Below are 12,864 nucleotides of genomic sequence, written 5' to 3'. Positions count from 1 at the left end.
TTTGTTCTTACTTTTCTAATTGACTTTTTTTTTTTAATTAAAAATCTAGCCTAACTCACCTTGGAGTAGGACTGATTTTCAAATGTGCTGCTGGGCTTCAGTTTGCGCTTAAATAAACTCCACGTTGACTCCTTATCAAAAACAGATATCATCACACTATACTAGTACAATGTCACTGCAAAATATAGCTTGAAAAAAAAAATTACATGAGTACTAAACAGTATTACTTAATTCAAGCAAAGTTATCTGCAAATAGAACAGGAAATTTTGACTTGGCAAGCTTTCTTAAAAAAAAAAAAAAAAAAAAATTTAAGAAGAGACTGACCTCAACAGGTTTGGTCCTAACAGACGAGGTGTTAACAAGGCCCCCGCTCTGCTCTGCGTGATAAACCGGGTTCACAAAGTTGTTCTGTAATTTGTCACCACCACTCACGTGAACAGTCACCTGTTCACCAGCAAAAAAATGTCAAATGTTAGTTTTGTGCATACTCATGAACAGCAAATCAAAATCCTTACGGCGCCGTTATAGAAAGGCTTTAAACAATATCCAAGTGAAGTGGAAATGAGATTTGTTTAGTATTCCTATCGACTGTTCTAAAAACAATTTAGTCTGATTGGATTTATGATATCAATGAATGTTATGACAATAATATCGCCTAAACCTAATCCCATATAAAAATTAAAGTTCTGGGTAAATATATCAATATACTCTGATGTGCCTTCCGGCCACTCTCTTTGTGTGTGCGGCATTGTAGGACGTGAGGTGTGCTTGTGTACCTGCGAGGCGTGGATGACAGCTGGGTCAGCGGCCATGGCGGCTGTGTTGGCATATAACGGATTCTCAAAGGTGACAGGATGCCTCGCCACTTCCATGGCAAAATGATCATCCTATGGTAACATTGCAGTGCCATTAATAATAATAATAATAATAATAATAATAGATTCCCGCATACACATTCAGCATTTTTTTCCTTCGAAGGGAAAAACAGTAAGACGCTAATTTGGTCTTTTGCTCGCCACACTCTGGGCTCTGTTCCCGTAAGCAGAACTCACCATCTGCATGGTGGTATCAATGAAGGACACGCCAATGCGCGTTGGTCCGAGATCCACGTTATCACCTGAGTGGAACATCACTCCATTCCCTGTGTCGCTCGACTTCACCAGACTGCTGAGGCTAGGGAAAACGCACTTTCATTACTTGACTACGCTTTGGCAAGCATCGGTGCACAATGTGTACATTTGAACAGGATGGGAAAAGCGAAGCTACCTGGGCAGTTTGGGCATAGAGGGGATGAAGGATCCGGTTCGTTTGTAGTTGAGGAATATCCCGACTGCCAAAGCTCCGGTGATGATGATGACGATGACTGCGAGTAGGACTGCCACAGCTGGAGACAGAAAAGGTGGATTATGATTATATTACAACATTTTAACTTATTCTCATTTTTTTTGGACTGAAAAAGTCCTTTAAGTATTGGTGGCTGGTATCGGCAACCTCCACGAGTACCTAATACCTTAAAATAAGACCAGTATCGACCCGATACGATACTCGCCCATCCCTAATTTGATATATTTATTTATCGCTGGTGTCGGGCTTGTACCTCCAAAATAGTAATTTTTCAGGAGACCCCAAAAATGTCAAGTATGTTCAAACATTAGCATTGAATTGTGAAAGAGAGGAAGCCATTTTCAACACTGTCAACACTACACTGATAACCTGGTAACCTTGTCGGCTTGGATCGTTTTTACTCCTTGTTGGATCAAAATCTTGACCCAAAATGCTGGGTCATATTTCACCCAATTTGGGTTACTTTTAGCCCAGTCGTTTGAAGTATTTGTAAGTGCATCATTTGTGATTCAGCTTGGATCTCAGTGGTAAGTAGTGAATGAAGTGTTGGTAAATGATGTCGTAGTACCTGTTCCCGTAGGAGCGCTTCGTGATTTGCCCATTTCGCAGTAGCTCCCCAAATAACCGCGAGGACATCTTTGTAAGAGACAGGATTATGAATTACTGGGTGAACATTTATGGGCTGCTATGAAACACCGAGCAACGGCACTCACTTGCACTTGGGCAGACCCCCTTCATCAGTGTAGCAGGTCCCACCATTCATGCATCTGCATGCAAGAGGCATTGCCACAGGCGCCTCAATGGCTGCAGAAGAAGACGAAGCCGGGCAAAAATAAAATCAAGCAAAATGAAAACAAATGCACAAAAAAAATCAAACCGCGAGGGAGCAGCCAGACACATGAGGACAGACACAAGCGGGAGCGAGGCATCGCATGCAGGCTGTGGCGTACCTGCATCGCATTCACCCGAGTCGAAAAGCAGTGCAGAGGAACCTTGGGGGCAGGCACAGGTGTAACCGCCGGGCCGGAGGAGACACAGGTGACTGCACACATTCTTGCAAGGGTTGGGCACTGACGAGGGCAAAGCAGAATCACTCCAATGAGACAACGGATGTTGAAATTAAAAAAAAGAAGTCACGTTATACAGCATGTTGTTTGATAATAAAAAATGTAAATAACCCTTTGTTTGGTAGTTAACTGTAAAAGATAGTTAACTGTACCAGGTAACGTAAATTACTTTAGAGGGTAGCCCAGATTTTTTTTTTATTAAAATCTATCTATCTATCCATCTATCTATCCATACATCCATAGCTAGCTAGCTTAATTATCGAAAGATACATTAGACAGACAGACAGACGGATGGACGGATAGATAGATAGATAGATAGATAGATAGATAGATAGATAGATAGATAGATAGATAGATAGATAGATAGATAGATAGATAGATAGATAGATAGATAGATAGATAGATAGATAATTAGATGGATAGAATAGCTAGCTAGCTAGCAGATAGATAGAATAGCTAGCTAGCAGATAGATAGATAGATAGATAGATAGATAGATAGATAGATAGATAGATAGATAGATAGATAGATAGATAGATAGATAGATGGATAGATGGATAGATAGATAGATAGATAGATAGATAGATAGATAGATAGATAGATAGATAGATAGATAGAATTAATATTTTTGTTTGTTTGGCACAGATAGATAAGATTCACAAAGCTACATTCACTTACACATGTACTACTAATTTAACATGTGCTGTTTTTATGTTTTTACAAAACAGTACAGCCAAGGCAAGTATATCATATCAGCAAACAATGCACAGTGTGAGAATCCAAGTTCAGTTTAGAAGAATATACATTATTTCATTTGGACTGACCTGAGTGGTTGTGCCGGTGCTCCTGGTAAATGCGAACCTGAGTCAGCCAGGGATTGATGGTCAACACTTTGACTTTGTTTCCTTTCCCAAACTTATCAGACCTCCACACTTCCCCTTTCTGCTTTGTTGTCCAGTACACATGGCCCTCAAACAGGTCCAGACTGTATGGATTCCCAATATCTGGACCGTGGGCACAATACAGATACTGTACCATCAATACGCATTCTTTTAATATCACATTGCGACCAACTGTATTGGACCATATGGCTCTGACCTCCCGAAATTATGATCTTCCGGTCTGTGCCATCAGGCTTCATGGACCCAATGATGTTTTCTTTGGAGTCGCACCAGTAGATCCTGTGTGCGTTCAAATAGTCCAGAGCCAGACCGGTAGGCCATCCCAAGTCTTCTTCGCCGACCAGCACCTGCCTGCTTTGGCCATCCATCCACGCGGACTCTATTTTGGGTTTCCTACCCCAGTCTGTCCAGTACATTGTTCTGCCAAGTCCACATTACATTGATCACGCTCACATTGTACAACAACATCCAAGTAAAGCATCCACATACCCAAGTGCTGGATTGACAACGATAGCAGCAGGCTGGTCAAGGTCAGTGTGGACCAACCACTTCCTGTAACGCCCATCCAGCTTGGCCACTTCAATGCGATTGGTGCCAGCGTCAGTCCAATATATGTGCCTGCAACCAAAGGCGGAAGAGTGAACCCATGGCCGACTGGGCCGAAAGAAAAACACCGAACAAGCTCGGGCGAGTTACCCGCCGACCCAGTCGACAGCGATGCCATCGGGATTGGCCACGTATTTCAGGTTGAGGTCCGTGTCTCTGACCGGGTTGTTGCCGTGATCATTGAAGGTGGTCATATAGGCCCGTTTGATGGAGCCAAACTCTGATCCTCGACCCACAACCGTCCAGTACACAATACCTGAAACAAGACAGGGATGTTGTCGGCAATTCCGTTCGTTGCTCCAGACAAACAAAACAAACCATGTAGTATCTCCAACTTACTAAGGCCTTCTTTGTCCGGATCCCACAAGTAGTCCAGAGCTTGGATATGCTCGGCATTGTCCACATAGTCTGAATACTGCTCCGATGAAAGATTGAAACGGCGGATACGGACGTTATCCGGCAGGAGAAGCACTGGTGGGTTTCCTTTTATCATACAGATGAAGATAGAGTTTAACACTCAGCTGAAGTTAAGTTGTGTCTTAGCAGAGCTCTTTCTTACCTTGAGCAGCACACTGGGTCCCATGTGGCTCACTAAAGGAGACAAAGCCCTCAGCGCAGAAACACTCGTAGCTTCCCTTTGTGTTCTTGCACTCTTGTGGACAAATCCCGTACACCTCACACTCGTTGATATCTTTTTCCCCCAAACAGACAAAGTTGAGGGCAAACACAAAAAAGTTTAGCCTGAGTATAGCACGATCTCTAATTTGTAGAGGTGCAACAAATAGTCGACAACTAATCGATTATCAAATGAATCCAAAATGATTTTTGAAAATTGATTCATCGTTTGGATATTTTTTAATTGAAATCCGTCCAAATTCTTAACAGTAAATGTTGTCCGATTTTTTTGGGCATCCATTAAAGCGGACTGACCATGGAATTAAAATAAAACATCTGCTTTTACTTTGGAATACAATGACCAACAATTGTGCCTATTTCCTGACATGTTGCAGACCAAACCAGTGGCTGAATCATAATTAATTTATGCTTGTCTACTGTCAATTTGAAATAATGTCTTGTTTTTGAATGAAGCCATGGAAATGATTAATGTTTAAACTTTGCATCGGATGCTCATACCTTCACAGGTGTGTCGTTCGCCGCTTCTGGCCCGGTAGCCCGGCATGCAGGAGCACAAGAAGCCTCCGTCGGTCAAGTCAGTACAGTTGTGTTCACATGTGTGGGAACTGCAAGAGTGTGTGCTGTGCTGGTCTGATAGGAGAACATGCAATAATGTGCTGAGCATTTAGCTAGAAACAAGAAGACTAGACTAGCGAAAGCAAGTAACTAACTGTCAGTTGGTAAACAAAGTCAAACTCAACGTTAGGTTGGCCTTTCCAAATTTGTTGGATGTATTTACACAAACAAGATCAATCAATGGAGGTTCTAGCTCACAAATTAAGATTTCATTTTTCAGTGATTTTTTAGTAGACCTTAATGAAAGCTTTATCTTTCACAAATTGCTGTGAGAAATATAAAATACATCAAAAGTAAAAACTAACTGTGTGCCTATTTTTCTCTGCTCTGGTTGCTTACATATAACTATGGATACAAGAGTAGTCAATTACTCTTCCGAAAAATGAATTATTGTAACCAATTGGACTAATTATTGGACTCAAAGTAACCCCTTAAGGTAACATAATGTTATTTTTTTTCCCAAGTGTAAGCATCTAAAACACAAGTGTCAAACTTGGGCCCACCACATCATTTGTTGTGGCCCACTAAAGCAAAAAATAAAAATAAAACCCCAAAAAGGTGTTTCTTGCTAAATGGAGTTGTTATTTCCATTTAGGCACAAATGCATTTTCTTCTCTTTTTATCAATATTACAAGCATTCTTTAAAAAAAAAAAAAAATCACTTAATGTATCTTGAACATAAGTTGTGTACTTAAATATTTACTTTCCCCATCACTACTAATTTAAAATTAATTTGTTGGTAAATTAACAGTAGAATAATCAAATCAGGGCAGTCATAATACATTTTCATAATCATAACCCCTCTGAGCAACACCTTAACTACGATGTAGCTCAGGATAAAAATGCGTTTGAATCCCCTTATCTGAACGTGCTGAGCTGAATTGTGGCCTTGAAGTCATTACTTACGGCAGCCGAGTTCATCCGATTGGTCCCCGCAGTCGTCATAATCATCGCAGGCGTACTGAAGGGGCACGCATTGTCGATTACTGCATTTGTACTCCTCGTCGGCGCAGGGTCCGTGTGTGGGGCTTTGGCCTGAATGAAAAGAGACGTCACGCTCAAGTATTAATCGAGAAGACGACAACAAAGGAAAAGATGCTGGAAAGTCAACTCACAGTTTTCCTGTCTCTCATCCGAGCCGTCGCCACAGTCGTCCACGGAGTTGCACAGCTCGTGGCTGTAGATGCAACGGTTGTTGTCGCAGCGGAAGCGGAACTGAGTCTCGCACTGGACTGTCACTGCGGATACAAAGTTGACAATGACAGTTTGATGAAGTTTGGAAATCGATGGACCCTTTGTGCACGGCGTTCTTCTTACAGCAGAGGTGAAGCTCCTCGTCGGAATTGTCCCCGCAGTCGTCGTCTCCGTCGCACTTCCAGTGAGGCTGGACGCAGACGTGGTTCTTGCACTCAAACAGGAAGTGGGGGCAGTAGGTGCCGTTTGGGAAGCGTGGTGCTAAAAGTCAGGAACACCACGTTGAACTCAATATGAGACTTGTTACCGAAAATTGATAAAAGCATAAACCTATATCTTCGTATGTTGCATTAAAATTACTCTGGCAAGTGCAGTTCATTCAAAAAGATACTAAATATAACAAAGTCAATGTAGTGCTTCGCTACCTATCTCTGATCTTAAAATAAATTCAAAATAGTAGGGCTCTTGCTCTAATATAGGATAAAAGCTAAATATAAATAAAAATATGATGACAATAAACCTCTATAGTGCCAAATTGTTTCAACTATATGACAGAGTTGTGGTTTGTGGCATTTGCGGCCACACATTGCTGGGGAGTGCCAACACACACCAAAATAATCTAAAAAAAATTGCAACCACCATTTTTGGAGGAAAACACCATATAGAAGGCTTTTCAATGTTTTTTTTTTTTAAGAATTGTGGGGGTTTACACAGAGGCGGAGCTACGGGGTGGCCAGGTTAGCTAGCAAGCCGTTAGCTAACAAATCAGTGCATAAGATAGAAGTAAACTTGATGAGAAAATGCTTTTTACTTTGACGTTATGAGTATGTTGACAAATGTTCTGGATCTGCGAATATTTTCTTTCATGAAACACTGACTGTGGATGGTATGATAAACAATGACTAGTCAAATACAGAGACATGTTTGAAATCCAAAGTGAGCGTCAAAATGTCCAAACTCACGACATGACGACTCGTCCGTGTAGTCCACACAATCGGCATTGCCGTCACATTTGAAGCGGTCAGCGATGCAATGTCCACTTCCACACTGGAAGTAGCCGGGGTGGCACGCCCTCAGCTCTGCAACCCACATTTATTACAGGATCACTAAAGGCATAATTGTTCCTACTAATCAAATTCAAATCGACATATACTGTAGGTATACATGCAATGCTGTGGCCACTAAGTGTAAATGTATTTTATTGTTGGTAGCATTTCTTATTTTATGTACCTGCTTATGTTCTATAACCGAGTCCTAGTGTGACATGATCAGCAATTGTCCTTTACACTAGCAGCACTGTACGCATGGAAGCGTTCATTCTGTCTTAATAAAAGACGACAGGTGGTCCCGTCTGTCTGCTCCGCTCAAAAAAAAAACAAAAAAACGCCCGTTTTATTGGGTCTTGGCACGGTGGTCCACAGTTACTCGCAAACAGCCGGACCCCCGGCCAAAACAAAGAGCCTCCACCCACCACAGTCCCTTTCATCCGAGTTGTCTTCACAGTCGTTGTCATGGTCACAGACCCAACGGTCGGGAATGCAGTGCAGATTATTGCAGCGAAACTCGCTCTCGGTGCACGCGCGTGGTGCTGAGGAGGGGGGAAAGCAGATATTTCACAAGGGAAGATTTTTATTTTCACAAATTCCATCATCTGAGGCACATTTATCAAGTGCCAAGGAACACATTAACATGCTTTCAAGGCCTCCGTATTATTTTACTCCTTATAATGACCCCAAGAAAAACACCATGGCCTCTTTAAGTTCAGCAGCACCAGCGAGGCTCCGAATCCCAGACCGGTTTCCTCCTTATTAAGCAGCACCTTCTCAGGCATGATTGAATTCTGTAAGGGGTCAAAGGTGGCAGACTCCCTCTCTCCTGAGGACAGACTGTTTCTCAAGCTGTTGATAAGCTCGCTTGTCTGCTCTTACGGCAGCCAGCTGTCAGCACAAGTGTGAAGCCTCTTGCAAAATGTCACCCCTGATAAAAGCATGGCTGGAAGATTTATTCACCTTCAGTGCTCTATTCTTATGCAATTTTCAGGAAGAGCTGTAACGAGTAAGGCGGTGGTTCCTATATGTTGACAAAAAATACTTGGCTCAGAGAGGTTTTAGTCCTAGAAAGTATAAGCTTAATGAAAGCCACTGTAACATTATGCAGTTTGATTTCTTAACACTGTGCGTGCTTGAATATGGGGGAAAAAAAACTACTTCAACTGTTATTCAATAAAAATGTATTGAATAAAAAATGTAAATATACATTGAACCAATAGAAAAGTTTCAAGATGCTAAATGCTAATTATTTACTTAAAAGTTAAATACAAATTAATTGCACTTCACAAATGTACTGTACTGGATGTTTAAAAAAAAGTTACTTTAACATTTAATTCCAAGATTTTCACATACCACCAGAGTGAGCCCAAGTGCCACCAGTGGTACTTGTAAGCACACTTGACGAATGACGAAATTGCTTTACACTAAACTGACAGTTCAACACTTAAAAAAGTTTTTCACTTAACAATAGATTTATTATTTTGGCTGTATATCTATCTATCTATATATATTTTTTTAACAGAAGGTTGAGTAATTACACTCGGTGCTCTCATGGTAAACATGTTTTACTAACCCTACATTTAGTCATATGGTTGTACTTTTATTGTTTTAAAAAAAAAACTTGTGCACGAGATTGACCTGCAAAAAAATCCTTCTTAAAATGACTAAATTGCTCCTCAAATGAAGTCATTGATTAGCAAAATTGTTCCTCAAAGAAAATTAATTTGATAGATCGGCTTTTTGAAAAAAAAAAAAATCACTTTTGTTCTTGTAATGGATATTAGCTGGTGGAGGTCTACCTAATGAATCGTCTAGTAAGCATATCATCTCTGTCTTGCTCTCTTTCGCTTGCGTTCAAAGTGTGGCGAGGACTCACTGCAGCTGCGTTCGTCCGAATTGTCCCCGCAGTCGTCATCGCCGTCACAGCGCCACCTTAGCGGGATGCAACGATGGTTGTCGCACTGAAAGTCCCCGCTGGCGTCGCAGGCCACCTCATCTAAAAAGAGAAAAGGAGTATTTTTTTTTACTTTTGACCTTCTCCTGGCCTTCCTAAGATCCATTACTTAGTTTCACAGTAAAACTCACTATTCTTATGCGGTTCACTACACCTGTGATAGCCAATTTAAATGACGGATTGAGCACTGACATTCCACTCTCGGTGTTTGGACACACACTGAGCTCTTAGCAAAGCTTTCATAACGTCAACGTCGGGGGTCTCGAGAAATGCTGAAAGTTTGAAATGAAAGGCATCGCGTTTCTTAATTAAACCGCAAAGGAGGGAGTCGAGGAGCGTGTCTCAGACAGATGGGTGACCTCTTCGCATGCCTCGTGTGCGTATCCGCGCACGCACGGGATAAGGCCGCAGGAGGTGAGGAGTCAGGGAAGCGGAGGAGAGCTGGCGTGAGCCGTCTCCACCGCACGGTGCCGGGTGTGGAAGATAGAGCGAGTGCTGCCCTCCTCGTCCTCCACCTGGCCCATCTGCTGCATTCTTACGGGAAGATTAGAACGGATCTCCCCTCCTGCTCGGGCATGGCACTAATGGAGTCAGGGCCTCTGATAAGAGCCGGGGAGGGCCGCCGCGAGTGTGTGCGGACTACAAAGCTCCGTGAGTGAACCCGTGCCCCCACGCAAGGATTGAGCAGCAACACACACGTACATATGTAGACCTAAACTATCCAGCAGCTCATAAATTTGCTTTCTACTAAGAGTGGGCGGTGATACCCTCTCGTCATCACTATGTGGAATTCTGCACTGGAAGATGAGAAGCGGGCTAATTGCAGCCAACTTCTGAAGCGCACACGCACTGATTTTGTGATTTATGGTTGAGTTGAGGTGGCCACAATAGGACTTGGAGCTTGAGCCGGCTTGTGTGTAGGAGGAATGCTGACGTAGCGTCAGTTAAGCGTGACATCATAGCAGCTTAACTCCCAAGTTGAGGACGTGAACGTGACACAGCAAGCAAACATCTAATTCCTCTCTTTAGGCCCCCGGCACTCTGAGCGACGAGGCTGAGCGCGTCTGAATTGGAGAATTGTGAATATTTTCAGCGACTCGCACACCAGGCGATCCACTCTGGTACGTGTAATTTTTTTTAATTGAGGAAGAAGCAGATTTCCCTGGCCACAAGGAAATGAGCGAGACTGTGAATATTTGAGATGCTGTCAGCAATTTTCACCCAATGAATTTGCTGCACGTGTGCATTTGGCTACGGAGACTCTCCACGCTTTACTTTTTCATCACAAATACATAATAAATTATGATATATTGAAGTATTATTGTAAGATCCAATATGTTGTTGTCGGGCGGAAACCTTGTATGTCCAAATAAGGTCAATGAATGCTTGAACTGTCTGAGAAGTGTGTCATTGTTTTATTTGTCACATTGCTCATGGCTCTAGCACCTTTAAAAAAGACTTTGGGAAGATGATGTAACCACAGTCGCTTGCTTGTCTGTTTGAAGGTTCATCTTAAGCGCAGGTTTTGATGTGTATCAAAAACTGAACCCAACTGGGCTGCTTGGTGGAAATGGGACTTTAAAAGTCAACAAGAGGGACCAAATCAATCTCATAAGATATGTAATTTAACATGGGAAAAAGTCAATATTGTGGCTAGGGGAGGTTGTGCCGCCTCTGTTGGACTCACCGCAGCCCTCCTCATCGCTGTTGTCCCTGCAGTCGTCGTGGCCGTTGCATAGAGACCAAAGGGGCACACATCGGTAGTTGGTCTTGCAGTCAAACTCGGTGTGGTTGTCGCAGCGATACGCTGGCCCCACTTTGGCAGAAAAAATATTGGGCATGTCATACTGAGCAGTGTATAAAGGAGGAGGGTCAAACTTCACTTACTGCACTCCTCCAGAGGCTCATCAGAGTTGTCACCACAGTCATCATCAGTGTCACATTTCCAATTTGGGGGGATGCAGCGTCCATTGCGGCATTTGAACTGTCCGGGGCGGCACGTCCTGGTGGAACAATGGGAAGGGTCTTCATCGGAGTGGTCACCGCAGTCATCCTCGCCGTCGCACTGCCACGACTCGGGAACGCATTGCTTATTCGCGCACTGCCATTGGTGAGGTTCGCACTGGTGTGTCGCTGTAGGGGAACGTCGATGAGGTTTTGTGTAACACTTTGAAGATGGCAACAATTTTCGAAACGGGAGCTTAACGTAGCACAACTGACCGCACAAGACGGGGTCTTCATCTGAGCTATCGTGGCAGTCCCGCTTGCCGTTGCACAGGAAGTGCGGACTGGTGCAGTTGCCCTCGTTGCATTGAAACTGTCCAAGCCTGCAGTGGCGTGCGGGGCAGGTGGAGGGTTCGTCCGAGCCGTCTCTGCAGTCTCTCTGACCGTCACACTTCCACCAGATTGGAATACAACTGTTGATGAGACAACATTTTAAGGCCTTTTGGAGAACTTGTTTGGAGGTACGGCATTGGGGAAGCGTGCCACATGAAAGTCAGCCTGACAAACCGTTCATTGTTGGCGCATCTGTACTGGGTGCTGGTGCACATGGGAAGGCATCTGGTCACTCCTCCTGTTTGCATTGCCAGGAAGTGGTCCGGACACTCACAGGTGTGTTCTCGCCCCCCGTGACGGATGAGGCACAGGTGAGTACAGCCTCCATTGTTCACAGCACAGGGATTGTTTACTACCGGAGGAAGAAGCGAGAAGAGGCCCAAACAATCTCAGTTTACAATAGCTAGACAAATAGAAGACTTGTATTGACTGAACCTGCACTTAAATCTATGTTAAACAACTACGCAGGGTGAGAGAAGTCACAGCCGAACATACCAATGGGCTGCCTGTAAGGATGGCACACGTGAATATCAAACGGTCTGTGCGTGGTGTTGACCAGAACCTGGCGACCAGAACCGTTATATTTGTTGCCTTTTTCCACCGTTCGTGTGTTCCAGTCCGTCCAGTAGACGGTGTCCTCGAACACGGTCAGGGCAAACGGGTGAGGCAAAACTCCATTGTACACCGTGTGTCTGTGGTGACCATCCAGGTCAGAGTACCTGAAAAATACAAAACAATACAATACAATGCAATTTATACAGCGCATTTCATAACAGCTAGAGCTGTAACAAAGTAAACAATACAATAAATAGAACAAAAAGAATAAAAGGCTGTGATACATGTATTAATAAATATAGGTATAAATAATATATGAAATATAAATAAATAAAGCCAATAAATCGTGAAGGATGGGAGTTGCGAGGCTGAACGCTTCTATTGCAAGCGGCAAGAGGATATGGACTCACTCGATGTAGTTCAAATGCGCGTCGGACCAGTAGAGCTTGTCATTTGTGTAGTCTATGGTGAGGCCATTGGGCCACTCTATCTTCGTGGTAATGACCGCCACTTTGTTGGTTCCGTCCATTCCAACTCGGCCTATGAAGGCTTTGTCACCCCAATCAGTCCAGAAAACATATCTAAAAAGAGGAAAAGTCTGGATCA

At 43.3% G+C, this 12,864-nt stretch overlaps 1 protein-coding gene across 4 annotated transcripts in view; it reads right to left on the bottom strand.

The window, feature by feature from the left end:
- lrp2a (low density lipoprotein receptor-related protein 2a) overlaps positions 1-12,864 on the bottom strand; it is a 49,945-nt gene that overhangs the window by 1,733 nt on the left and 35,348 nt on the right. For 3 of the 4 annotated variants that reach the window (XM_086051942.1, XM_086051943.1, XM_086051944.1), the window contains 27 exons: positions 12,669-12,839; positions 12,199-12,422; positions 11,878-12,055; positions 11,587-11,783; positions 11,254-11,499; positions 11,054-11,182; positions 9,289-9,408; positions 7,835-7,951; positions 7,326-7,442; positions 6,487-6,624; positions 6,285-6,407; positions 6,076-6,204; positions 5,053-5,184; positions 4,478-4,609; positions 4,258-4,401; positions 4,009-4,174; positions 3,802-3,930; positions 3,509-3,732; positions 3,235-3,414; positions 2,296-2,415; positions 2,059-2,149; positions 1,914-1,981; positions 1,268-1,385; positions 1,054-1,174; positions 778-888; positions 326-445; positions 60-131 (listed from right to left, as the gene is read on the bottom strand). In XM_086051942.1, the coding sequence (XP_085908068.1) occupies positions 60-131; positions 326-445; positions 778-888; positions 1,054-1,174; positions 1,268-1,385; positions 1,914-1,981; positions 2,059-2,149; positions 2,296-2,415; positions 3,235-3,414; positions 3,509-3,732; positions 3,802-3,930; positions 4,009-4,174; positions 4,258-4,401; positions 4,478-4,609; positions 5,053-5,184; positions 6,076-6,204; positions 6,285-6,407; positions 6,487-6,624; positions 7,326-7,442; positions 7,835-7,951; positions 9,289-9,408; positions 11,054-11,182; positions 11,254-11,499; positions 11,587-11,783; positions 11,878-12,055; positions 12,199-12,422; positions 12,669-12,839 (3,817 nt within the window). Of the gene's footprint in view, positions 1-59; positions 132-325; positions 446-777; positions 889-1,053; positions 1,175-1,267; positions 1,386-1,913; positions 1,982-2,058; positions 2,150-2,295; positions 2,416-3,234; positions 3,415-3,508; positions 3,733-3,801; positions 3,931-4,008; positions 4,175-4,257; positions 4,402-4,477; positions 4,610-5,052; positions 5,185-6,075; positions 6,205-6,284; positions 6,408-6,486; positions 6,625-7,325; positions 7,443-7,593; positions 7,719-7,834; positions 7,952-9,288; positions 9,409-11,053; positions 11,183-11,253; positions 11,500-11,586; positions 11,784-11,877; positions 12,056-12,198; positions 12,423-12,668; positions 12,840-12,864 lie in introns of those variants that run through there. The other variant, XR_015089605.1, reaches the window with a different exon arrangement.

This window comes from Filicampus tigris, chromosome 14 (assembly GCF_054856515.1).
Source record: "Filicampus tigris isolate MCC_2025a chromosome 14, RoL_Ftig_1.0, whole genome shotgun sequence".
NCBI classification, from domain to species: domain Eukaryota; kingdom Metazoa; phylum Chordata; class Actinopteri; order Syngnathiformes; family Syngnathidae; genus Filicampus; species Filicampus tigris.
The sequence above is the reverse complement of the archived record's forward strand: the minus strand, read 5'-3'. Positions and strand labels throughout refer to the sequence as shown.